Below are 25,961 nucleotides of genomic sequence, written 5' to 3'. Positions count from 1 at the left end.
CAAGTACGGACGTAAAGCGTATGAAACCACCCTAGTATTTCGCTCTCCTCCATTATTTTGGGGGCTTCAGCTCGTTCTTCGAGGTCCTAAAATTGAACGAAGTTATTTTTGGGTTTTGAAATCTAGAATCAAATAGCTCGTTACATATAAAGGGATCTCGCCATCTCGAAAGCGGTTGATACTTAACGCTCCACACTCCAGTTAATACATCAATAGCCTTCACACACCGTTGCCTCGGACGTCAATTGCACAAACGCATCGCGTATTATCCTCCGAAAACAAAGAACCATTAATATGCACGGTCACGAGGACGGCTACGGACAGGAGCATGAAGGGGCTGAAGGAGATGAGGGCTATGACTACCAAGATCCCCAAGGTCATGACCTCCAGAGCATGGGTGGCGAGATGGATCAAGATGGTGATGTGGCATCATTGATTCAGATGATGGTCAAGTTGATAATGGAACCACAACCTGGGCCTTCACATGTTCCCAAGCCACAACATGCTCATTCGAGATTTGCACAAGATCCTCATCATTCCGCCTCAATGCAGCTCCTCGACAAAATTGCTTGTGAGTATTTCCTCCAGCTGTTGGCTTTGTATTGATGATGATTTATAGCGGAACCTATCCATGAGTCCCATATAGAAAGCATGGTCCATGTTGGACTTTTGTTGCTCGCTCGAATGGCTAAAAGAATTGGTATGACTGCAGGCCATGAGGCTCAAGAGGAGGGCGAGGGCGAAGACCTAGGACACGACCAGGGCCACGACCAAGGCCACGACCAAGGCGAAGGCGAAGGCGATGAGTGCTAGGTAGTGGGACAAGGAGACCAAGCAAAAATTGCCAACCACCAGTCCGAAACCATGCTCGAGCGGTATGGAGTACATTTCAACTTAACGGGAGTACTGTTAAAAAGGTTTTGTCTTAGATATAACCAAAGGAGATGCGTATTAAGGGATTTGACACATTAAACACACCAATTTGCTGCAATGCTTCGTACTCATCACGTTATTGACGCTCCACACAATGTTGCGGGAAAATTTAGTCTCGGCCATAGTAGCGAGTTGCCCGTTCATGGCGGGCAGAAACAAGAATAGGAAGCAATAGCTTGAGGGTGCCACGGGCCTGCAAGGGGGGACTTGAGGGGCAGAATTCGTGGCAGGGCGACTGATGGGTTCGGAGATACAGACGAATCTCGCTCCCTCGACTAGGAACCGAGTGTAGGCGCCATTTTGTACCCTTAAACTCTAGCCTGAGAGGGAGTAAGTAGTTCTGAAATGGCCCTTTGAGCACGCCAAAGATAAGATGATGGTCGTTGAGGAAGAGGACCGGGACGAGAGTTACAGGCTGAGCAGGGCGGTCACGTCGAGAGTGAACAGTGCCGAAGAGGATGAGGTGAGCGGGTGTGACAGGAGGCTGGTGAGCTGGTGGCTAATGCTGCTGAGGCGCCGACCCACGCCAAGGATGCCTTATAAAAGCGGTGCGGTGTGTGAACTTTCGCGCTCAACCTGATCTCCCTTTGCCACGAACCTGACATCGCCGAACCAAGACTCCAACTGGTGCCTTCGAGTCCATCTGCACTTTAAAATAGTACTTGTGGTTCGATGAGCGACGGACGTGGTAACCTCTGTCACCACTTCTTTACGTTGTGACTTGTGATGAAACGTCACAGAGGTAGTGTATTCCTGTGTATCTGATTTACTTCGGGACCAGGGACATTATTTAGTACAACTACACAATCTGAGATGGCCAAGAGGTCGTATGAATGTGACGCCGAGCGAGCCCGCGAGGAGGCGGCACTTCTTCCACCACAATCCTGGAAGAGATTCACCGTCAGGCACGCTCCGGGCGGATCGGGACCAAGAAGAATGAAACAAGTGAAAATGCGAAATTGAGCTTAACATCGAGAGAAGTGCGAACGATGACTAAGTGACCGCTGCTCGGAATAGATCTAGTCTTCTGATTGAGGGACAAGGAGCCTCCACTGCCAAAGAAGCCAATACTCTATCAGAAATGAAAGCCGATTCTGTCTCAACAACGAAACCTCTCACTTGGAAGCTAAGGCAGATAATGAAGCACGCGGCTGTGTGATCCAATGTGACTTTCATGACAAGCGGCTGCTTGTGGCATGTTTTAAGACATGCCACAGGACGGGGAGAAGGCAACCATCAGTGTGGAAGGACTCAGGCACATGATACGTCTGGCATTGCGCCCAAGCGAGACGAAGGCGGGCTTTCGCCCCTGCGCTCTATGCAGCTACAGCATCCTACTCATCTCAAGGGAGCCGACCGTGACCTCAGGTCAGTCCACAAACTTGGGCTGACATTTGATTCGCGCACCGAGAATCTGGGTATATCCATTTCTAATCATTCGGGCTTGCGAGCCGAGTTTTCGCCATGGATCTCTTATCGAGACCTATCGTCGGCACGGTCTCTAGATGCCCGCGAAGCTGCAAGTTTACTTTTACAATCAACAAGGTCTTTTTGTCTCCGGAAACTCGCAGGAAGGCTAAATGCATGTCGCCACGTGGTTATCGCTGGCGCTCTCGTCTTTGCCTCGCCTTCGTTCACGGCGCCTTGGCCAATGAATGCTTGGGAGACGGCATTTGCCAGAATAAATAATGGCAACCCGCGTGGACATAGCAGTCATTTTACACGGCACGTCTTCGTAGGCTACTCATGGCATATCAACCAGAGCGATAGCCGAAGCGGCTTCTGCCAATTTGAAGATTAGCCACTTCTTTCCCCTAAGATTTGACACAAGGTCCATCTTCAGGCTAAATTCAACCTCGACGTTTCCATGGACCTCACGGTTCCAGGTCCCTCTAACTCTATGCATTTCCGCGCGGGGGAACGAGTTTTGTGGAGCGAGGCTAGTGTCATACTGGACATCGAGCGCCGACCGGGCAAATTCCCCATTACCCCAGATTGCACAAGGTCGACTCACATGTCAATGGCCATTTGCTTCGGTTTCTCCCAAGGTCAGGTCATGACAAGCACCGAGATGCCTCAACGAGCTTTATTCTTTCATCTTTCTATATTACGGACAAGTTATCATACCACCTTGTGACCCTTTTAGCCACATCCCAGCCGCCTAACTTTTACCCAAACTCAATGCCATGCGAGACGCCACAAGTCGTCTACTCTCCCAACCGGCCCTTCCCGTCTATCCCGGAAGGCGAAGGGGCGTCTCGACAGTCAAAGAACTTTTGATTGATGGCGCATTTCCTCGAGCACCGTGAATCATGCCGTGGATGTGCTTTAGCCTAAATACCGTCCGCAAGTATATCCTAGGCTGTTGCAATTAACCCCCATACTTTAGCGGAGATTCTCCGGACGCGGCAGTTCGAAATGTGGGGAGATCGTCCACTGGTTGTCTTAAATGCTTCATATGTATGCATGAAGAACGTGATTGAGTCACTGAGCAGACGACAGTCTCCTAGTTCTCACTTCTCCTTGCAAGGTTGTCAGGATCCCTCATTGAAGCAAGCATGGCACCCCAGGAGAACCAAATTGTGATCGGTACAAAGCGAGGAGACACAACTATCAACGTCCAGAAACTTTTGGAAAAGCCATGGTACAAGTACAAGCACCTCAGAAAGCTCTATGGATGGCTCTGTGTCGTGCTCATCGTACAGGCCACGAATGGCCTTGACGGCTCGATCATGAATGGCATGCAGACTTTGACATATTGGGTATGTTCCTTCCGAGAAGCGTTCGTTGTCGTTGCGGAGCGGAGATTCTACCAGTTCGGCATGGCAATGCTGATGACGAGGCAGCAATCCTATTTCCACCATCCGACGGGTGCTCAGCTTGGCATCTTCAATGGTACCCAGGGTCTCGGCGGTGTCATTTCGCAGTTCTTTCTGTGGTGGCTGGTCGAGAAGATTGGTCGGAAGCTGATTATTATATCTGGAGCGGTCATAATCATCATCGGCGTCTTTCTGCAATCCTTCGCACGAGGAATTGCCATGTTCGCCGTGGCTCGCTGTGTCATTGGTCTCGGCCTCAGCTTTGAATACACGGCCGCGCCTATGCTTGTCTCGGAGCTTTCGCACCCAACCCACCGTGCCCAGTTGTCGACGCTACTCAACACTCTGTATTACTTCGGTGAGCGCATCGCAGGTCAATGGTCAACCATCTGCTAACACGATTCCCAGGTGCCGCTATTGCTGCTTGGATTACATTGGGAACCCTTTCCATTCAGAGCGACTGGAGCTGGCGCAGCGTCTCATTGATTCAGATGTTCCCGTCCTTGATCTCTGTCACTCTTACCTGGTTCGTACCCGAGAGCCCCCGCTGGCTCTGTTCTCGCGGCCGAAATGAAGAAGCGTTCAAGACTCTTGTTGACTGGCACTGCGGTGGCAATGAGGCCGATCCACTTGCTACTTTCGAGTACAATGAGATCGTGCAGACCCTCGCTTTCGAGAAGGAGAATGGTAGCAGAAGCTGGCTCGACCTATTCCGTACGCCCGGTAACCGCCACCGTACGTGGATCGTCGTGAGCTGCTCGATTCTTAGCCAGGCCACCGGACAAACCATCATCGGCTATTACCTCGTCTTGATTCTGACCGGAATCGGCATCACCAATCCCCGGCATCAGTCTATCATCAATGGTTGCTTGACAATGTGGTAAGTCTTAGGTTCTTGGGATTTCGGGATGAATGAGGTACTAAAATATGTGCAGGAACATGGGATGGGCATTCTGGGGCGCATACGTGATTGACAAATTCGGCCGTCGGCCCATGCTTTTGACCTCCCTCAGTGGCATGCTTCTTTGCGGATTCTTACCCTGGACGATCTGCAGCGCGTTATACGTCCAGGATGGAGTCAAGGATGCCGGTCCCGCGGTCATCGCATTCATCTTCATCTTCAACGCCTTCTATGCCACGACCTGGAATGGTATTCTAACTGGATACACTGTCGAGGTTATGAGCTACGATATCCGACCGAAGCTTATTTGCACGCAGAACTTGCTTGTTCAAGCGACCATCACCGGCTTTAACTACTTGGTAGGTTTCATCAGACGGCTTCTCCTGCCTGAAGTAGACTAACATTTGTCAACAGAACCCCGTGGCCTTGAAGAACATCGGCTGGAAATACTACCTCATAATAAACATTATTATCCTCATCGCTCTGGTGATAGTGTACTTCACATATCCTGAAACCTCTAAGATCACGCTGGAGGAAGTCAGCGTCATCTTCGACGGCAAGAACGCGGTGAAGAACGATATCCTCCAAAAGCAGTCGATCAATGCTGGTGACGAGGACGCGGTGGGAAGGGACGATAAGAAGGGTGCTGTGGAGATTATTGAGCGTGAGCACATAGAGGTGAAGGAGTAAGGGAGTGACGGAGTGGGCTTCGGAAGGAGACCGCGCTTCGAAAAGGGTCTGCAGCGAAGGAAGGGGATCATCGACTCCTCTTCCCCCTTGGATGAAGGTCGGTCTGCAGCAGAAGAAGCTTACGGCCAGTCCTGGAGTACCTCCATAGAGCGCGAAATCGGTAGGACACCCCAATGATCATATGATCAGCCTTCACTCCTAAATGCTTCTTCGATAGGTTGTACATTTAGTAATGGTCCTTGGCATATCAAAGAAAAGTGAATACAGGTACATATTTGACAATTGCGGCGGATGGACGTCAAGACATCATGTTGAAGCATGATACTGAAAGACAAGCCGTGCCTCTCGTAGTAACCAAGTGCTTGATTAGGAGGAAGCGGGCCGCTGTTCTCAGCTGACGTAACTGTATCAACGCGACAGGGAGAACCGCCGTGTCAAAGCAAGGAAAATCGATACCTTGAATGAAGGCGGTCCGCAATCTAATCACGATTGTTATCCTTTCAAATGTATCTGTGCAATGACACCCCGGCTGACCGGTGGTGTAGGTACTTGTACTTTTCGCACACGCCAGGTCGCTCCCTGGCCTCTAAGGATCGAGAAGGATTGGCTTCCCGAGAAAGGAGGATGTTAAGAGCACGTAAAAGTCGACATACTGCGTTCTCGGTCCGGATGTCACTCCAAAAAGAGAGTGAATTATGCTGGATTCTGAAAGAGAGTATATTACCATCAGTTTGTAGAGAGAAGGGAGAGAAAGAACACGGAGTATGCGTGCTAGGAGAGTCTGCCGATTAGGCTAGTCTTGAATAGGCCTAGTTTGTCATGTGATAAATATGTGCTTCGGTGTATAATGAAATGACTTTTTCATCCCTCATTCCTCCCGACGTCCCCTTCAGAGTTTTATCATATAGTCCATCATCGCTCCCTTAATTCCCTGGACGTCCCTCACCGATGGAAGTATCTCCTCTCCAACCATCTGAATGGGACATACGTGACAGCTGTGAATGAGAATGCCAACTCAAATCCAATATCTCCACCATACCCGATCCCGATCAGCTTGCCGATGGGACCGATATACCACACCTGAGCCATTCCCATCGCAGCACCTAGCACACCGCAAAGGAATGCACCTAATACAGCAATGCTAGGAGGTAGCTGTTTCGGCTGATCGTAATACTCTGGAACATAGCCCGAGAATCCGCGCTTGAAGAGGAAGTGTTCTGGCAGAGCAATACCTTCGTAGATAGCGAGCCAATACCCGATCACCAGCATGAAGTTCTCCAGCACAGATTCGAAATGGTCATAACCTGGGATCGCGATGGCGCAGTAGATGACCGTTCCAACGAGCGTCCAAAGGAATCGTGGGACTCTCTGCGCATAGTGTGTGAGGATCTGCAAAGAGAACGTGAGTGAGTAGATGTTTGGTACGTTGTTGGCGAGAGTCGCCAGAGCTAGGACGACAAGACAGAATTCTCCGAAGCCACCTAACTGCGGAACGAGGACCTGATGTAGGAGGCCACCAACGGCGTTCTTTGCGTAGGCGTCTGCATACGCCTGGTTCGAGGGGATTGCGGTCGCAATGGCCACGCCGAGCATCTGGGTGAAGCATAATGGGAACAAGAGACCAATGAAGACATAGACAAAGACTTTGGTCCGTGGCGTATTGACAGGTTGGTAGCATGTGTAGTCACTGGCATAGGAGGCCCAGCCTGTGGCAAATCCGAAGATCGAAGCAGCAAAAGACAAGACGGACCCTGCCTCGCCTTCGCCACTACCCATAGGGATATTAACGAAGTCACCTCGGTGAGCAAACACACCCAACGTGATGAGGAAAATAATGAAGCAGGGGATCCAGGAGACCATCTCATAGAAGTGCACGACCTTATAGCCGAACAGGGTGATCAAGAAGGTTCCTGCCGCAAGGACGATAATAGCAGCCGCTGACGGGAAATTATCGTTGACTGCTCGGAGAAATTGGGCGCCGACGATGACGTTAACGGAAGACCAGCCAAGACACGCCAGGGAGTTGAAGACGGCGATTATCTTCACTCCGTAATACCCAAACCAGAAGCGGCCGAGGATTATTTGGCGCATGCCGAATCGTGGACCAAATGTCGAGAAGAAGCAGACAGGCAAAATCCCCAGAATGTTGATGAAGAGAATAGTGAGCACCGAGTCGACGAAACCCAAAGCAAAAACGGGCACAGCGAGGACGCCAATCGCGAAGGAAGAAACGACCATGTTGGCGGCAAGCCACTGTGTTGGGCGTCAGCAACGAGCTTCCATGGTAAAAGCCGCCTGGTGGGTTACATACCATGGTACCGACTTTGAAAACACTCTTATCCGTCCGTTCATCTTCAGGCACTCGCTCAATACCTCGCTGTTCAATATTGAATCGTCCTGCCAGACGTTGTAACTTTGCATAGGCCGAGTCTCCGATGACAAATGACTCCCCGTGGACGGCGCCTGAGGCGTCCGGAGGGACCACTGAGTGGTGTTTGTCGCCCGATGAGACGGGATACTGGTATTCGACATCGTAGCCGTTCTTCTCGTAGGAAGTCATCTTGCCGGAGTTCAGGCCTTGTATTGCCAGTCGACGAGATACAAGATAGGAGGATTAGAGGGTATGCCGAAGCTCAACGGGCGATGAGATGAAGAGGGAAGATCCAAAGGATCAAAGCACTTGAGAAGACGGTGGGCACATGAAGTAATATAGCATCCCATATCGGCAATTGCCACGACTGATTGAGATGGAGGGCGCCGTCACTCTGGGCGCCCAGACGCCATTTAGGCCGCTGGCATTGCTTCGACCATTGTGTGCCTGGTGTGCCCCACTGTTCGATCTTCAAGATAAGGGTCTTGGTGCTTCGAATACATACCGAGTACTCGAAGTCGCACCGACCTGATTCGGTCGGGGCCGACGCTGGTCTGGACTTGGGTTGCTTCCACCACCAAGATATCCTCGAGCGCTGATCATCTTGGTTTCATTTCTGCTGGTGCGCCTGGTCTTCTCCATGGTTGTCTCGATAGGAGAGTGAACGTTTCGTTCGTTGGGGGCCACTCTCTGACTCGCGTGGATGGCCGGAGATCGCCTTCACCTGAAGCAAACTAGAGCTGTTATATCGGACAGTTGCCGCGTATATTGTCCATATTGAGGACTCGACAAGCGTGGGGAAGCTTGAAGCGATAGAGCTTGGGGGAGATTGAGACCAGAGAGGACGAGCTTCTGGAAGGAGAGCACTAAGCATGCATCTCGGCTCCTGGGCGGAGCTTGAGAAAGATAAGCAGCTGTAGCAGCTGAGTCCGCCGTCCAATGACTTTGCCTTCAGTCACTCCTATTGGTCATGCCTGATTGGCCTTCGCCGCCGGCCGGGGTGTATCTCTTTGAGCCAGAGCTCATCAAGACCACCTCTCGCTTCTCCGATCTTTCTTCTGCGCAGCGGAATCCAGTTTTGGCTGTGGTGGCTGGAGCCGGTTGCTGAAGCTGCCATGCACTTTGACGTAAATACAGCCGAGGCAGCATCTGCGGCATCGAGACTGGTCCACTTGAAGATCAAATTCAATGGGCGAAGAAGGCTGAAACTGCCATGTGGCAGCCCCGGGACGGCCATGAGCCATGAAGCTACCTACCCGGGAGGTATGAGTTCGCACAACCTTTGTACTCAGTCTGCATTGCTTTTGTACTTGTACGTCGTACAAAAGAACGTAGCTCATATCGCATACTAGAATATGGTGCTGACTTAGCATTCAATGTTCTAATCTAAGAAGATGGTGACAATTTTCCGTAAATCATCTGGGATATCTATATGTCCAAAAAAAGAAATAAAAAAGCAAAAGCAAAAAAAAAAGGAGACGCTGATTCAACCATTCGCCGTGACCGTGAAGGCAACCCTGCATCCTGAAGACTTCCAAAATTACTCACATCCCTCCCCCAAGTGACTCCATGCCCGCGAGCTCGTTCCCCTGCACATTGTTGAAGTTGTAAGGAAAATCCACTATCCCATCCAGCATCCAATTCAACGGATCAAAGACGTCATAGCTCGCCTGGCCAAAGTCCATACCCACATCGTCAACCATGCCAGTGGGCATTCCAGCCATGCCCGGCACGATGGTGGAGTTGGGCAGCATGGGATCATTCATTGCAGGCTTCGACTCCATGCTTGATGACGGGATGACAATTTGATTGTCAGGTTGCTCAAGGGTAGGGTTGCGTTGCCTCACTGTTACTTGGTCAGAATCATCCCCGCACGAACTGGGACCATCGTGAATACCATCAGAAGGTTTCCCGCCACGGAAATGGAAGTTCTGCCGCCACTGCCACACGGAGTCAAACACCACAGACATGGACATCCGGCACTTGACCTTGAGCTGCAAACTATCGTCGGGGACACCTTCGCCAATGTTGTTCCGGTTCGGCTCTGCACGCACCCTTCCGCTCTTCCAAACCTGGGCTAGCACTTCTGACAGCCGCTCTGCGAGGTCATTTTCCACCACACTCATGTTTCTCAGTGCCCACACCGTTCTCGAGAGGAGTTCAGATGCTCCTTTGGCATCTAGCTCGTGTTCGCCCAGGAAATTGTGCATCAGTTTGAGGAGCGAGAACCCTGCCCCGAGCATCATGTGGAATATGTAGTTCGTCGCATGCGACAGCGACAGGCCGTGAGAGTAGCTTGAAGGCAGGTTGACGCTGACATTGGACTCCAAGCTTAGACATGTCTCGAGGAAATCAGTCGTGGCATAGTACAACTTTAGCATGTCGGTCCGATATGAAGGCAGCGACGGCGGGGAGAAGAAGGCACTCAATCTCATGTGCAGATCAGCCGCCTTGAGGTATACCTTTGTGATTGGCGACGTGTCCTTGCGTAACTTGTCTTCAAGCTCCTCCAGCTCGTGTGCGAGAAACGAAACGTACGTAGGCCGCTCCGTATCGGCCGCGAGCCCGACGGGATCGTGTGGATTCATGTAGAGCGTCCTTGAGACCTTGTCGACGAACTTTTCTATCAGCAACCGATTAAAGATGGGTGCCGGGAGTTCGTAGTTGGGATTCGTCTCAATCGGTTTTGGTCCGAGGGTCCAATCGTAGATGCTAAGAGGGGGCTGCCCATATGCAGTGCATATTCTCTGGGCGACAATATTGCACACGCTCCAAACCACAACCCGATCCTGCAGTTCCACTTCTCTGAGTTCGACTCGGAATTTCGAAAAGTCTTGAGCGTGGGTGGGGCGGTGCAGACCAATCTGTAGGGCAATCTGCATCATCATCCCACAGAGCATGAAGGTTGGGTCTGTCGAAGTGCTGCTGGTAGGTAGAGGCCAAGCACACAGTAAGATGAGAGCCTTGACAATGTGATAATTTTGAGGGACCTCGGCGACGGTCGACCAAACAAGCCGCATGACAGGCCCCGTGAGAGATCCATATAGATCGGGCTCGGGCGTATAGTGTCGAGCGCCCACTGAAATGATTGTCCAAAACAGCAAGGGGGACCTGGCATAGTATTCATCCGGAGTTCTGTCAGGGTTGAGGAAAGGGAGAAATGGATGATGAAAGGTGAAGAAGCGCTGGAAGAGCTCCTGGGCCCGGTCGACGGTCAAAGTCACCTCTTCCAACCGCTTGAAGATTGGCCTTCCTGAACCGCCCCCTCTTAGGTCGAGTAGTCCCGCAGCGGCGGCATCTGAAGTAAAGGTCCCGTCTCCCGAGGGCGATGGCTGCAGTTTTGCATTGCCATTTGCATGAGACCCATTCGCCACACCCGTGGTCTGTTGTTGTGCCGCCACTTGTTTTCGCAGCTCAATGATCTCGCGCTCCATTTCTGCATTCCGCGATCTCTTGCCAATCCTCTTGAAATTGTCCTCAATTTTGCATTCAAGATTGAGTCGTTTGCAGCGGGTGCATGTCTGAAAGGGCTCCTGGACAACATCGCATCGTAGCTGCAAGAGCACATGGTTAGCAGAGACACCCCAAGGGAGAGGAGAAAGATGGCGCCTGCACAGCGCGACAGCGACAGTGGCTCGACGCACAGTCGAGGAGGGACAGCGGGCGGAATAAATGGCGGTCGCCGTGACGCCTGGGTGAAAAAGAGGATCCTGCGCCAGGAATATCTCGGAATGTGTTTACACTCGGTCCCGTCCAAGCTCACCTTCTGCTGTCGACATTCATTGCAAGCCCTTTTCACGGGCCTCCGCCTGCCATCCCGCGCGTGTTCGTCACCATTGTGGTCGGGTGACTCCAGGCTCGCTGGGGAACTGTCGAAGCCTGCAACGGAGGCATTCCTCTTGTGGCTTTGGGTCGGACTGGTGTACGCGGTACCAGGACCATCGCCTGGGCTCGCGGCAGATGTAGAAGCCAGGGTGAAATCGTCGCCAATCTCAAGGCCGATGAGGGTTTGGATTGGGATTGTCCACGCTGCGGTCGCCATCCGATATCGCAATGAGTTTTGCTAAGAGATAAGATAAGATGGAGGGTGCTCACGACTGCTGGCACACGGGCGCGGCCTGGCTGTCAATAGAGTTGGAGGCGAGGGAATCGGGGAGTGGAATAATCAGAAAATGAGGCGGGTGGACACCTATTATTGGCCACCACCTCAGGCTTTCGTCCCGAGAGCGAGAGCGTCATCAGACACCCTTTTCATGGCACTCTGAGAACCCAGGACCAGGACCAGGACTGCTCAACAAATCCAATGGCAAGTGATGGGAAGAAGAAAGAGCTGTTAAAGGGCCCATTGGAGAAATCACAGCAGCTATGTCCCAAGGCGCCGGCGTCCAGGAACACCCTCTTCTTCGCCCAACCACAGGCTCACGACCAGCGCGGTAAGAACATTATTATGAGTCATTTAATCGGCGAATAATATATGCTCGATGGCTAACCAGCGGCTCACAGTAACCGTTTTCGACTCCAGCATTACACCTGAACCCTTTCTCGACTCGGTTGTCCTCGAGAACCTCAGAAAACGACAGCAGCTAGAAGGCGAGGCAGAGGGGTCAGGCACATCATGACAACAGGAAGCATATATCGAAAATCAATTGCTAAATTGCCATCCACCTGGGGCGGCCGTGCTTTCTAATTGTACAGCTCGTCACTTCATCCAAGTCATTAGTCGTCAAGACATCAAGTCGTGCCATAAGTCTTCGGCATCCCAAGTCGAGCAATGAATCAACACGCTGCAGAAAGATCCTCCCAAGCGCCCGACGAAACAGGAAATCCAAAGCCGCCACGGCCCGGATAGTACAGTTGAGCATGATGATGTCGTTAGAACCCTGAAATGTCGGAGAGATAGCTGCTCATCGGCACCGCCCAGACATCAGACAGACCACTCCGACTCGACGGTGCCGCGTTGATGTGCTACCCAAGTCCCGTGTCAGATGTCCCGTGAAAGGCTAGTGTTGCTGGCCGGAAATCTCGAATCTCCTTGCGAAATGACGTTGGCTCCAATGCTGCGTCGAAGATCGGCCCTTCTTCGTTCTCTTCTCTCATCCTCTTTCCGCTGTTTGGCATGCATGATCTTTTCTTGAATACTCTTGATGCCAATAAGGGGAAGGGGGAACCGCAGCCCACTGCCTGACAACTTGTGTAGTTTGCGACTGGCCCGAAATTTGGCCAGACTCGAATGGCTGGGTCGTTTGACGATACCTCTCTTCTGCCTGCGCCGTTCCGATATCCTTCTGACCAGGGACACTGGGCCCGTTATAATCGTCCTCTCCTGCGGCAAACCCAGGGAATTGTTCACAATTCCTCGATCCAGAGACCGTTCTTGAGGCTGCGATACAGGACGAGGATTATCGATGTCGTCCCAGAATGCACGAGGCCGCCAGAATGGATGCAAACTGCCGTCAAGATCCTGATCAGCCTTACGATTACGGGCGTTCTTGAGGCTCAAGTTTCGAGAAATGGAGCTCATCAACGATTCTGAACGTGGCCGAGACCCGCCCGGTCGCGTAACAGAGTCGGTCCGGTCAATCCCCTGTTGATTCTTTACTTCCTCCTCGCCAGGTGTGGGTGGAGTCAGCTTGAATTGCGGCGGCTCAGGTGGGTGTCGAGGGTTGCGCAAGGGTGAATCGACTTCGATTTCTGGCAGGTGCTGCTTTTGTACCTCCTGGACCGCTTTCGACTCCGCAACAGGAAATGGCTCAATCAGCTGCACGGAATGATTGTTGTGGGGGAAGTAGTTGATCGCCCGTGCTTCGTTGATCTCAGGAGAGCCAGATTGAAAAGAGGGCTGTGAGAAGGGCGTATCAAAAATGGACGGTGGTCGGAGAGCTGCCCATTCCTTTGTTCCAGGCATTACTAGTCCCAGCGGATTTGATACTACTTCACCTTCATTTGCAGGAACGCCGAGACCCCCTGGAAGCATGGAGACTTGAGGGTTAGCAGGGCCCGAAGACCTGCGAAATATTTGATATCCGGCCGCTCGGTCCGAGTATTGTATCCCATCTACAGAACCCCAATCTCTCAGACTGTGGACAAGTCGTTCCGTCTCCATCCTATCCAAGGTCTTGCGCAAGTCTTTCTCGGCTTGTTGTCTGCGTACATGCACATGCTCAGATGTGATGGAATTGGCGCGGGACGTCGTTCTGGATGTAGGCGCCGAGAGTGAGGAGCTCCGAGGAGGTATTAGAGGCGCCTGGTATTGCTCTCTGCCGCGATTCGCAGACTCGGAAAACGCCCTTTTATGTTGCCACGACGAGGGTGGGTTCTCGGAAGCTTTGCGAGAGTGAGAACGTCCAGAACTGTTCGACAGCGACTGCCTCTGGCTAGTGTTCGCCGTGGAGCTCAAGGAGGAGCTCCTCTCTGGAATAACCGCTACCCGAATCACTTCAGTTTTTGGAAGGACAGCGCTTAAGGCCAGGCTGTACGACCTCGAAACCTCCGAGCCGAAACTCCAACGATGTTGATTGCTCAACCTTGCCTTCTTATGAACGAGACGATGGGGGGAGCCTGGAGCGGAATTCGTGGAGTTCCTGTTCGAGGTCGGCAAGGGTGAGCTCACTGAACGCAGAGATTCATGCTTGCTGACATGGCGCAACGTCGTTTTCCGTCGAGGCAAAGAGTTCTGTTCAACGACATATGCTTCAACGGTCGAAGTGGTGGATATGCCAGAGAAACGTCGATTATCTTCCATATCCGCTTGTTGGTCCTCGATTGACTCATCCTCGGTTGGCACAGAATTGTTCCAACCGATGATATTTGCAAATTTCTCTGTTGACGCCGATGGATCTTGGCTCTGCGCTTCCAGAAGCCTTTCTCGCAGGCTCTTGTCCCGCTTCAAGTTATGCTGACCAATACCATGGCGCACAGAATGAGGTGACTCCACACTTTTAGACAAAGAGACTTGAAGAGGGTCGAGATGTATCCCAATCTCCTCTCCGTTTGGCTTTACGTCGCCGCTCGATACCGTGGTCTGATGCTGAGGAACTCCCCCAAATGCCTCGTGGGTCTCGCTCTGAATTACCTGGAATTGATCGAAAGGCTCCGGGGATTGATTAACGACAGGACCTTCTCCGTAGAGCTCTATCAATGGTGATCTAGGCAGAGCGCTCTGTCGCAGGCGATGGGCAGCAACCCCAAACTTATCAACGGAACTCAACGGCCATTTGAACCCATTGTCCTGGCGCGGGGTATAGCGCTCAGATTCACCCTCTGACGTGAAGTCCTCATGGGCGGTCTTGAAGGATTCTGTATGTGTGGAAGCGATTGAGGGCTGGGGACCCAAAAACGGGCGCCGGAGTGTCCCATATCGCTCACGGGGAGGAGTGTTATCAGGGGTCGGCGGACTGTTCTGGTTTATCGGCGTCACCAAGCTCGATCTAAACACTGCGGTGTCCGAAGACTGGGTGACTTCCTCCGGAGCAGGCGGCCTGGTCTCACTGTTCGCCCTGGGTGGTGTAGGAGGGAGATTTGGCGAAGTAGGTAAGACCGTAGACACGGAGTGATAAGAGTGTTCTTCCGGTCGATGGTCACCAACTTCTTGGGCCGAGATGCGATAAAGAGTTCGAAGGTTAGTCGACCCGGCTTTGGAACCGTTCCGAAAGGGCAGAGATCTTGAGGCCGATGGAGCAGATTGACCCAGGGGATCCTTAGCTGGGCCCATTATGGTGTATTCGGTGGTCCTCCCCATCGGAGCTCCGAATTATGGCATTGAAAGAGTTTCAATAGGTCCTCCTCTTCATTGCGACAGATGGCCACAGTAGCAGCGAAGAATGAGGTTGTACTCAAGACATAGGGAGATGTCTTGTTTGATCGCCGGGGTAATTTGAGAGCGAAAACAGACGGCGGCGAGGTTGGCGGAGTGCGTGAGGCGTGGCGAATCGTTGAATGCGTGACGCGAAGTGTGACAGATCCAAAGACAGTCCGCCGCTGGCGGTGCGCAGGTGTCGAAACAGTCTGTCGTCGGGGTTCGCAGGGTCTCAAAGATACTTCTGGCGCCCGTTAAGTGACTCTAGTGTCGATAATTATCCTCTACAGCTCCAAATTAGACAGTGTATCAGGCTATTAATATTCTGTGGTTCGAAGAGCGGAGTCGTAGATACGCAGTTAGGGAGCAATCGAGGTCAGGGACAGGAGCATTGACAAAGCGCCTGACGGCGATTGATTCCGAGCCCAGGGACGAGCGACCTCGAGCACGAAGGGACAAGGGGATACGCAACGATCTCTTCGGACACACAAAGGGTAAGTATGCAATATATATTCGGATATCGAGGCTTGAGAACCTGAGGACGGATGTTGGACTTGAGAACAGCAATGCGAAACTTTAAGTGAGAGGACGGAATTACGATGACAAGGATCTGGCACGCTGGGCTCTAGGCTCTGGGTTCTGGGCAGCTCAGCCGAAGCCACGCGGGAACTCATGTAACTCACATAACTCACATAACTCACATAACCTCCTTGAGCTTCCTCTGATGCTCTTGATCCCTTGACCCCAACCTCCTGGCAGCACCAGATAATCTATGAGGTATCAGGGGGTGAAATACGAATGCCCTTCACACTTCCCTCGGTGAGCAAAGCGTTCTCTCCCTCGCATTCCTGTCTGTCACTCGTCACATTCCCAAGGCCCTACTCAACTCTCGACTTCTCCTTCAGCCCCAATGGGGTCAAAACCCCAACAAACACCACGCTGCAAACCTCCATGGTATGCTGAGCACACGACTCTGCTGTCAGATTGATCGCCGCAATCCCCTTCGTCTGCCAGCCAAGTATGTAAGTCAATTTCTTCCCCTACATATCTTGACCTCTCAAAATCATCCTGCTCCCAATTCATAATATCCATGGTTATACATGCTCAATCACAATCATGGTATTCATAAGAGATATCGCGTCTCTCCGCCTTACGTTCGTATTCACTCTTTTCCCATGTCAACAAGTCCTCGCATCCCCTGCCTCTCAAGTAATCCAGCCCGATACTGGCCCTCTCTCCCTTTTCGAACTTGTCCAGAAAACCTTCCACCGCATAGTCGAAGTTGGATTTCTCCGTGGCATTCTAACCTGGCTGTTGATCTTGGGATGTCTGGTCTGCCTTCTCATCGGTGTTCTCAACGGGTTGGCCGCCTATCTTCGGCGTCATGACCCGAAGTTGTGGGAACAACATGACGAGATCAATACCTTCGAAGGCGAAAAGGATGAAGAAGAGGAGCCGGCCTCGTCTTCAGTCGGAAAGCGTCTGAACAGACCTGACACCGAACACACCGACAAGTTGCAGTCCCAATGCCAAAGCCGAATCTCCCGGTATCTTGCCAGCAACCCTTCAATACCTATCACAAAGATCAGTATCCGTGCCTCACCGCGTCGACCACCAACTACAACTTGTGCTTTATCTGCACCGTCTTGGTCCTCTCCGCGGACCCCAACACGAACTCCTGTAACGCCACTCCGCTCTGCCCTCTCCAAATCACCAGCCTCGTCGAGACAGTCTTCACGCGTCCGGACTCTTGTACTTGAATCAACAAGTGTAAGCACGGGCCGGACTGGTTACCCATCTCCTAAATCCGTGCACTGGGCGGATGAGATTCAGGTGACGGCGGTGGAGATGAGCCTTCCGAGAGACAGACTGTTCTGAACCTAGGGCCATACTGGTCCACAAATCGAAATAGACATTGGATCACGCAGGGTCGATGGACACAGTTTCAACACGGTTGATGCATTAGATGCCTTCTCCTTGCCAACGTACTACTCAAACCCCACTTCTCAGACGCATGACCGTACAAGTTCTTTCACCAAAACTTTAATCACAGTGCAGGATGTAGAACACCCATCCGACAGAGTGACATTGATGAAATTGGACGGCGATACGAGTTAAATAGTATTGGGCGCCTAGGCGGCCAAAAACCGCGGGCTTTTCCACGTTGAGGAATCCATCCACCACCATCCGCTTTGGATCCGGGTCAGGACTGTTTCACATGTGTTGGGAATATTTATTGAGAAGGAATTTAGGGTTATTGGCATCAGCATCTGTTCCTATTCATGAGCAGATGTGTACCGGGTATGACTAGTTCTCTTGTCCTTGGCTACCAGACTTCTCGAACCAGCGCGGCGAGCGGGCCACTGAAAGTCTACTAGTGTACGAGGTAATTAACGCTGGAAGGCATTGTGCTTCTAGGAAGAAATGCAGATGAGATTACGTCCTCTTTGATTCTCACACAATGTCAATCCCAAGTCCACATTCACTCAAAGGCAGATCTGGGTGATCTACTCAGACACTAGCTAGTGCTAGTATGAATACTATATCATTTTGACCCTCGATAGTAACAAACGCCACAGCCTCGTCAGGCCAGCCCCTTGTCAATGTGCATTCTTTGTTCTAACAGAACCTTTTGGGGAAACTGATAATGAAGACCATCAAGCTCTGGTGAAGTTTGCTTGCCTATTGTCCGATTCGTCTTAGCTCTCTTTATCTATCTATACACGGCTAGCTTGAATAATCGGGCAAAACTCTGCCATTGCATGACGTCGCAAGACTGTCTCAGTCGTGCTAGAGCAATCTGCCATGAATGATCTCCAATGAGAGTTCGCAGGGGCTTCAACGCGAGGGAACTTCTCTCTTCTCTAGCATCAGATGCGCGAGCATACCAATACCGACCATTGCCTTCACCCACATCTATCCGCTTACTTGAAGTCCATCCAGCTTCCCCTTTCCCTGAAAGCAGCGGGAACATAGCAGTCTCACTACGCACGTTCCCCGTCGATGACGCGCCTCCCTTCCACGCTCTGTCTTACACATGGGGCTACCCGCTGATACCAGAGTCACGGCCCTCACGCAGCAGCAACTGGCGTCGCCTGGCATTCTTGCAGCGCGTACAGGCAAGAGCCCCCCGTCTGCTGGATCCGGAGAGCCACAGTCGTCTCGATACTGGGACGCCGTCTCCTTCAGCTTCACCATCCCTGCATTTGCCAGTGCTGCGCACAAGAATCACGGAAAACACTCCGTGCTTCCCTGTGAAATGTGAAGGTCGCAATATCCGCGTCACGGCGAATTTGTACGATGCTCTGGCCGTATTGGGTCGCCGTAATCCCAATGAAAGGGACAAATCTCCATCAGGGAGGAAATTTATCTGGGTGGACGCCCTGTGCATCGACCAATCTTCTCTCATAGAGCGAAATCAGCAAGTCAATTTAATGGCGGACATCTTCAAGGCGGCGCAAGGCGTGGTTGTGTGGCTCGGAGAAGAGGACGAGTTTACCCAGGACGCATGTACGGTCATGGAAAGAATTGCAACTGTTCCAAGAGAGAAGTGGTCCAATGTGCCCTACACGGGCTTCTACGACGGGGACGGCGCCTGCTACCAAGAACTCGGGATTGAGCCGCTGAGCTATCAGAACTGGCTGGGTCTAATTGCATTCATGAACCGGCCCTGGTTTTCGAGATGCTGGGTGGTCCAGGAACTAGCACTCGCGAGGAAGGCCACTGTCATCTGTGGGAATCGGTTGCTACAATGGGAGCAATTGGCCACAACGATTGAATTCGTCCGCGCAACGAAATGGTATCACCACTTGTCCACGGAGAAGATGCGGCATATCCGTGAACTAAGCCGAAGTCCAGGGGCGTACAAGAAACTTCTGGCAAGTAACACCAGATTTGGGCTTGAGCCTGTGTATCTCAATAACACACGGAATGCGCTGCGGTCATATTCCCAGAGAGACAACGCTGGGGGCCCGTCGCTGAGGATGCTTGTGGATACGCATAGGTATACCAGCGCGACTGATCCTAGAGACAAGGTCTATGCTTTCCTCAGTCTGTCGCATAGATCTCGGCCACCCTCGTCGAAGCCCGATGAGATCAAGCCAGACTATCAGACCTCAGTCCGCCAGGTGTACACAGAAGCTGCATGCACTCTGATTGGGGGCTCCCAGAACCTGTACCTGTTGTCACATGTGCAAGATCGATCATTGACCAAGGTCAAAGGACTTCCCTCTTGGGTCCCTGACTACTCTGTCCCACTGTCGCCGTATCCACTTGAGTTTCGAGGAAAATGCAACTGGTCGGCCTGCGGCCACCTGAAATGGACGCCGCCAGATGACGAAACAACGCTTCGCAGAGGCCTCTTGCCCGTACAAGGCTTCCACATCGATACCATTGCAGAAAGGGCCACCATGCCGCACGAAGCCACGGATGCTGGAGAGCCATGGGCCACTATCGTGGATCTTGTTTTCCAACTCCCAAATCCTTACCGCACGCCCTCACTCGGGGGCGCTCCGATCTCACGCCTCGACGTCCTCTGGCGCACGCTAACCACAAACACATACTCTCGGCAACATCCAGCCCCTTCTGAGTGTGGAGCCTTGTTCATCGACTACATTCTCAACCTGCAGATACGACACCGTTTGACCCCTTGGTCATCGCATGACACAGATTTTCAACCACATCAAACACCCGTCTCGACTCTTACCAACCCTAATTGGCATGGTCTGTTGGCGTCCGAGCCCGAAACTTCTCCATACAATCTCTCTTTCTACCGGGATCGACTGACCGCATTGGTAGAGAATATGTTGTCCAGCGACTCATACTCGCCACTTGACCTTGCTCAATTGCATCATGACATTGAGCACGGATCCGGAAGATCGCGACGGCTGTTCCGGACGAAGAATATGATGCTTCTAGGAACTGGTTCCCGGTCTCTTCAGGCTGGTGATGAGGTTTGGATTCTGGCAGGTGGTAGAGTGCCATACATTCTTCGACCTGTCCAGAATAGGATGGATGGCGAACGTCCGGCTGACAGGACGCATCGTCTGGTGGGCGAGGCATATGTTCATGGTCTGATGCACGGCGATCCACACCGTTTCGGTCAAGACTTGGTGTCGACGGTCTTGGTTTGAAGTCCTTCGTTTTATGATCGTTCGTCTTTGCCAATGGAACCAAGAGAAGGGAAGATTCTATAAATATGGAAGTCACATATCACATCAGGATACCCTACGGAAGAGGGCTGTTTGGGTTTGTACAATTAGCCCTGATTGAGGAAGTTAGCATGAACCCGTTTTATGACGAACCAGACACTAAAATCTGCAACATTATACATCAGACAAATTCGAGAAGATATATGGCTGGTTGTTCTAGGCATTGCGTTCGAACACCTCGGGTTGAAGATTAACCTTCGACCACTAGAGCAGAACGCTTCTCTGGCCCCAGCGGCCTCGTCATTGAGCAAAATCAGGTCAGGCGTCCATGCTTGAAGTACCTACCAAATTCAGAGCCAAGGTTTCGCGAAGTCCTCAGCCGGGTTGGCGTTGTATAACCAGCTGCAAGGACCGTCCCTAAATAGAGATCAGTCCACATTGATCTCTAATTTCCCTCTCCTCGCTCTCATCTCCTCAACCTTCCTCTTATCCTCCTCAAACCGTTTCACAATCTGATCTTGCTCCTGCTTCCTTCTCTCTCGCGTCTGGAACCTGTAAAAGTCCTCCAACGTCTTCGCTTTCTCTTTCTGCTTCTCAGCAGATTCTTTCGCTTCTTCAATCCGTGCGCTACCTCTTGATCCTCGTGTAAGGGTGATGAAACCATCCTCGTCCGGTATTGCGCGTTTGCGTGCATTATCTCGAGAGCGGGATTCTTCGAGTTTAGAGTAGGCGGTCATGTATGCGTTGACTGATCGTAAGAGCTCCTTGCGCGAGGGGTATTGGAGTGATTTGTGGTGTTCGTATCTGGTGAGCCCCAGGTGTAGCATTTCATTCGACCCTAAGCCTGCAACGTCTTCCCATGGGATCGATGCGCCCGACTTTGCGGCACGCCGAGAAGCTTTGAGAGTGAGTTCCATGCTAACTTTGTCCACAAAGACGACTATTGCTGTCGCGCCACTATCTTGAATTTCGCAGCCGAAGATATTTGGGAGGGAGTACATGTCCAGCCCGGCCTCAATTTCTTCTGTGGTCATTCTTTTGCGCTTCCGACTTGATTTCTCTGTGGGAACGGGTTGTTTTCCTGGTGCATTTTCTGAGAAATATATTTCCTGAATGCGTCCGCCTTCAAGTTGTGTCGTGAACAAGTGTTTTAGAGACTGCTCGGTGGCGCACACAGGGATATTCACTAGGAATAAAGATCGAGGTGTATCCTCGTCGGGGATTTTAGGTTCGTGCGGTTTGAGGTAAAGGTAGTGAGTGGCTTCTCGGGGGAAAGATCCTGTCGCCTGTAATTGCAGAGGTAATGCAATATAGCCGCCTACTTCACGAGGGGCATTAACCATGGCGAAGGGGTGGTTTTCTGGGGGATAGGACGATAAATGCGGACCGACTTTTTCGTCGCGGTTGGAGAAAAAGTACAAGGTATCTAAGCGTCCAATGCGGGGAGAGGGTGGATAGAGCCTTAAATGACAAAGAATGACGGTTCCGAAGCACGACTGCCTCGTCACAGTAAGGCTGCATTCCATGCCACTAGCCCGGGATCGAAAAGGGCAGGTTCTACCTCGCTCACAGATTCTTTCAACCGCCCTGCTTTCGCAGATTTCACCTGCCCATACCACCATTCATCTAAACTGCTTGACTGGGAAATCAATGCCAGATACAGCTCTTGCAAAGTTATTCTCTCAACAGCATGATGCAGGATTTAACAAGCAACTTTCGAACTGGTTGAGATGACGATGTTCAGCCATTTCGAGCCATCGTCGAAAGCAGTGTTAGTGTTGGACAGGGTATCACCTTGGACATTTCTTTAGGCATTCCGGTCATGTACTGTCATAAATCTGCTGCATGGGCTGAGCGGATTGATCTTCGTGAAGGCTATCAGTGGGGATCGAACGCGTCTCGGTTTTCTCGGGTTCCTGTCCCCGGACATCATCAAGGGCTTCATCGCTTGCTTGACCGAGAGCGAGAACATTGTGGAACTGCCAATCCTTCACCTTACTGGCCAGTTTACATCTCACCAACCAATGCTTCGGTCGTCTAGGATACTCTTTCCGCGGCTATATTCCGTGCTATTTTCGCGGGGATATTGCTAGGCAGAGGGCGAGGAACATCAGTACAGAAGGCTCTAGACTTGAGACGGAGCGGCATCTGCGATAGAAATCAACATTTCGGGTAGCTCCTGCTGCACAACCCCTCTTGTCTTCGAAGAAGGTCAATGAGACCATTCACCGATCGCATCAGCAGGAAGATCACTGAAGGATCGAGATTGGCTTGATAACATACCAGGTCCAGATGCGAATCGGCAAAACGGATGCTCTGATTTCCCTTTGGCTATTAGCATCCCTCCCATCCTCATTTAGAGCGAGCTTGACGGTGCTTGTAGATTCCGTGTTGAGACTCGACTTGATGGCTTCTGCCGTGCCAATTTTCAACTTATGAGCTCCTTTGAAAGTCTCCCTACGTCTCTGGTTTGTTTCTTTTCCTACCTAGATTTTCTCACAGTTGCTCGAATACAGCGCCCGAGCTGATACTGCAATGCAGGTCAAGCAAACATCGCAATTACCGGGCTGGTTCAATTCGCGGATGCTGACGCCATGCAGAGTTCAACAACCCCGGTTCGGGGACTGGGAACATTATGCGAGGTCAGAGAAATCAAGAGGGTGGTTGTGCGAAATAGATATGTCAGAAAGAAGACGCTCAGTCTCCGGCATGCCATGATGTTGACCTAGCCCCTAAAAATAACAACGCTAGACCGCATTCGGTATCAGCTGAGAATGATGTCAATAGCCCTTTGTTTATACCCCGCGAGCCCGATCTTGCCCGATGAAGTGAAGATGGTGTGCTGAGACTGGCGTAAACCTACCCTGACAAGTTGCTGCTTTACAAGTACGGAGCGTTTTGTACCAACCCCCAACTCTCAGTACTCCTTACCTACCTAGCTCGCTGGGTCCCGAGCACACAACACCTCAGACACCGTAGTATGTTTCATAGCTTTCTAGCGTCGACCCGAGCACCAACCTCTACTCTCCCGAACGGACAGTCCAACAAGATGTAAAATCCAGTAATTCTACTATAGCGGTCTACATAAATCGACGTGTCGAGATTCCTCAAAGCGGATCCCCAGAAACAACGACCAATTTCGGGGCAGATACATGATGCAAGGTCAAGAATCTGAATCAGCATGTCGACGAGGCTGGGATGTTGAAGCTTGTGGCAACGGAGACGGTTGTTGCATGGCAACCACACCATTTTATCGCACAGATCGCGGTCATTCTTTCTCCATCTCGTCTCTCGCTGCTCTCCTACGCCTTGCGCTCTGTCTGACTACTGCAGCTCGTCTCCCGAATACCCAAACCGATTCTTTCTTTAGACGGGTGTCCTCTACCACACTCCAACCTCTCCGCGATGTTGCCATTGAGTGGTCAGCAATGTCTCACATCCTTCACAAAAAGACTGCGCCGCCAGTATAAGTCACTTCCGTTCTTTTCACCATGGATACCTTCCTCTTTCCCTGCATCGCCTCACACTATAAGAATCAACAAGCATCCTTTCGGGGCGTGATACTCGAGAGCTTCGCCATTGCACTTGATACACTCACTCACGTCTCAGCCGGCATTTCCAACTTCTGCCCTCCATTGAACTTTTAACAAGATCCTCACAGTCAATCTCCAAGATGCTGGCTTCGTTCCCTTTGTTACTGGCGGTCCTAGCTGGTTCTGCTCTGGGGCTGCCATACCCAGATGACCAAAAGCGTGACAATATTTATCCTGTCTACAGCAGTCCATCTTACACCACGACCTACCCCGTATACACGACACCCTCCACTTATTACCCAGTGTACACGACCACTTCCACCTATTCACCGGTGTATACGACAACCTCAACCTATTCGTCAGTGTACGCATCCAGCTCGACATACTTCTCCGTGTACAGCAGCTCTTCCACTTATTCTCCATACAGCATACATCAAACTACATACACCACTCCGACCATCTACTCTACGACCACCTACACAACTCCAGTTATCTATACCACGACTACATACACTACTCCCGTCTATCCCCCGTACACTAGTCCATCTATCTACTCGACCACGTACTCAACCTGCCCTACCCCTACCACCGTAACCAGCACAGAGACAATCTACTCAACAGTCTACTCAACAGTGAGTGCGACAAGCACATCAACGTATACCGCAACTTCCACTGCAACTTACACAGCCACAGCTACTGTGACATATACCACTACATCCACTGCGACATATACCGCGACAGTCACCTCAACAGCTTATGTGACGTATACCACCAGCAGCGTGGTTTACTCTTGCTCCCCCACTTACAGCATCAACACATATAGCAGCTCCGTCTATTCAACTCCGATCTATACATCCACTTACACTACCTATACGACGCCGGTGTACACTTCTACCTATAGCACCTCTATTTACCCAGTTTATACTACTTACACTATCACAACTTACGGTTCTGGGTGGTAAACCACAACCTATACTTCTTCAGACTGCAAGCTCCGACTCGAGAAATGTAACTTGTGGGGCCTATGTGCAAGAAATTTTCCCGTGTTGTCTAGGTCTTTTTGAAGACAAGATGCTTCCATGAAGGTCCGGGCCGGGGAGTCGGGCATATTGCGGAAAGAAGGGTCAGTCGCATGGTACGAAACCAGATGGGGTGTAATACATCGTTGATTATTGGGATCTGATGAGCAGATCGGAAACTTAGTATAGCACACCTCGACATTCCCTTTGTCTATATAGCCAGCCACGCTCCTTATCCCGCGAAGGAGAAAATCCTTCATAGTTAACACCGCTAATATAGTCGTCTCTAACAATGAAGGTGCTCACAATAGTGTCATTGGCTCTTATTCCGTTCCCTTCCGCCAGTAAGACAGCAGAATCGCGACACAAATTATAGTGGACTATTTTGCTGGTCTCTATAGATCAATAAGAGCTCTTCGTCGAGAGTAGGAGACACCAAATAGTTGGGTAATGCGGCACTAGTCCTAATGTCAAACAGAAAAGTTGACACGTCTTTAGGCCATTTCGACAATAACATCGCATAGTAAGCATTTGAATCCGCCCATATATTAGGGAAATTCAACTTCACATAAGTTCATAATATCACAGTGACTGTATCCCGGCATCTATCGGTCGCTCGTGGAAAGGGAGGAACCCAATCTCGCGTTCGGATGTGGATATTCAACATCATTTTCGGGCCGAAGAGTTCCGGTGATGAAAAGTTTACTATGGACCTAAAGGGGGCATATATGGCAGGAGCTAAGAGAATGG

At 51.3% G+C, this 25,961-nt stretch overlaps 10 protein-coding genes across 10 annotated transcripts; 6 read left to right on the top strand and 4 right to left on the bottom strand.

The window, feature by feature from the left end:
- Nucleotides 1-294: 294 nt before the first annotated feature.
- Z519_12683 (uncharacterized protein) lies at nt 295-813 on the top strand (the record flags this gene model as incomplete). The annotated part of the gene is made up of 2 exons (XM_016770388.1): nt 295-571; nt 620-813. The coding sequence occupies 2 exons, from the start codon at nt 295-297 to the stop codon at nt 811-813; spliced, it is 471 nt and encodes a 156-aa protein (XP_016613366.1).
- Nucleotides 814-3,491: 2,678 nt separating this feature from the next.
- Nucleotides 3,492-5,343, top strand: Z519_12682 (uncharacterized protein; the record flags this gene model as incomplete). Its single annotated transcript, XM_016770387.1, has 5 exons — nt 3,492-3,695; nt 3,780-4,110; nt 4,161-4,632; nt 4,688-5,012; nt 5,068-5,343. The coding sequence occupies 5 exons, from the start codon at nt 3,492-3,494 to the stop codon at nt 5,341-5,343; spliced, it is 1,608 nt and encodes a 535-aa protein (XP_016613365.1).
- A 942-nt stretch (nt 5,344-6,285) lies between these two features.
- On the bottom strand, nt 6,286-7,903 carry Z519_12681 (uncharacterized protein; the record flags this gene model as incomplete). Its single annotated transcript, XM_016770386.1, has 2 exons — nt 6,286-7,596; nt 7,655-7,903. The coding sequence occupies 2 exons, from the start codon at nt 7,901-7,903 to the stop codon at nt 6,286-6,288; spliced, it is 1,560 nt and encodes a 519-aa protein (XP_016613364.1).
- A 1,355-nt stretch (nt 7,904-9,258) lies between these two features.
- Z519_12680 (uncharacterized protein) lies at nt 9,259-11,756 on the bottom strand (the record flags this gene model as incomplete). The annotated part of the gene is made up of 2 exons (XM_016770385.1): nt 9,259-11,268; nt 11,478-11,756. 2 exons carry the CDS (start codon nt 11,754-11,756, stop codon nt 9,259-9,261), a joined length of 2,289 nt encoding a protein of 762 aa, XP_016613363.1.
- Nucleotides 11,757-12,017: 261 nt separating this feature from the next.
- Z519_12679 (uncharacterized protein) lies at nt 12,018-12,333 on the top strand (the record flags this gene model as incomplete). Its single annotated transcript, XM_016770384.1, has 2 exons — nt 12,018-12,147; nt 12,218-12,333. 2 exons carry the CDS (start codon nt 12,018-12,020, stop codon nt 12,331-12,333), a joined length of 246 nt encoding a protein of 81 aa, XP_016613362.1.
- A 362-nt stretch (nt 12,334-12,695) lies between these two features.
- Z519_12678 (uncharacterized protein) lies at nt 12,696-15,425 on the bottom strand (the record flags this gene model as incomplete). Its single annotated transcript, XM_016770383.1, has 1 exon — nt 12,696-15,425. One exon carries the CDS (start codon nt 15,423-15,425, stop codon nt 12,696-12,698), a length of 2,730 nt encoding a protein of 909 aa, XP_016613361.1.
- A 1,200-nt stretch (nt 15,426-16,625) lies between these two features.
- On the top strand, nt 16,626-17,627 carry Z519_12677 (uncharacterized protein; the record flags this gene model as incomplete). Its single annotated transcript, XM_016770382.1, has 2 exons — nt 16,626-17,342; nt 17,394-17,627. The coding sequence occupies 2 exons, from the start codon at nt 16,626-16,628 to the stop codon at nt 17,625-17,627; spliced, it is 951 nt and encodes a 316-aa protein (XP_016613360.1).
- Nucleotides 17,628-18,328: 701 nt separating this feature from the next.
- Z519_12676 (uncharacterized protein) lies at nt 18,329-20,641 on the top strand (the record flags this gene model as incomplete). The annotated part of the gene is made up of 1 exon (XM_016770381.1): nt 18,329-20,641. One exon carries the CDS (start codon nt 18,329-18,331, stop codon nt 20,639-20,641), a length of 2,313 nt encoding a protein of 770 aa, XP_016613359.1.
- A 446-nt stretch (nt 20,642-21,087) lies between these two features.
- On the bottom strand, nt 21,088-22,002 carry Z519_12675 (uncharacterized protein; the record flags this gene model as incomplete). Its single annotated transcript, XM_016770380.1, has 1 exon — nt 21,088-22,002. The coding sequence occupies one exon, from the start codon at nt 22,000-22,002 to the stop codon at nt 21,088-21,090; it is 915 nt and encodes a 304-aa protein (XP_016613358.1).
- A 2,330-nt stretch (nt 22,003-24,332) lies between these two features.
- Nucleotides 24,333-25,154, top strand: Z519_12674 (uncharacterized protein; the record flags this gene model as incomplete). Its single annotated transcript, XM_016770379.1, has 1 exon — nt 24,333-25,154. The coding sequence occupies one exon, from the start codon at nt 24,333-24,335 to the stop codon at nt 25,152-25,154; it is 822 nt and encodes a 273-aa protein (XP_016613357.1).
- Between the last annotated feature and the right edge of the window lie 807 nt (nt 25,155-25,961).

Source organism: Cladophialophora bantiana (genome assembly GCF_000835475.1).
Source record: "Cladophialophora bantiana CBS 173.52 unplaced genomic scaffold supercont1.33, whole genome shotgun sequence".
NCBI classification, from domain to species: domain Eukaryota; kingdom Fungi; phylum Ascomycota; class Eurotiomycetes; order Chaetothyriales; family Herpotrichiellaceae; genus Cladophialophora; species Cladophialophora bantiana.
This window is presented reverse-complemented; position numbering and strand designations above follow the sequence as displayed.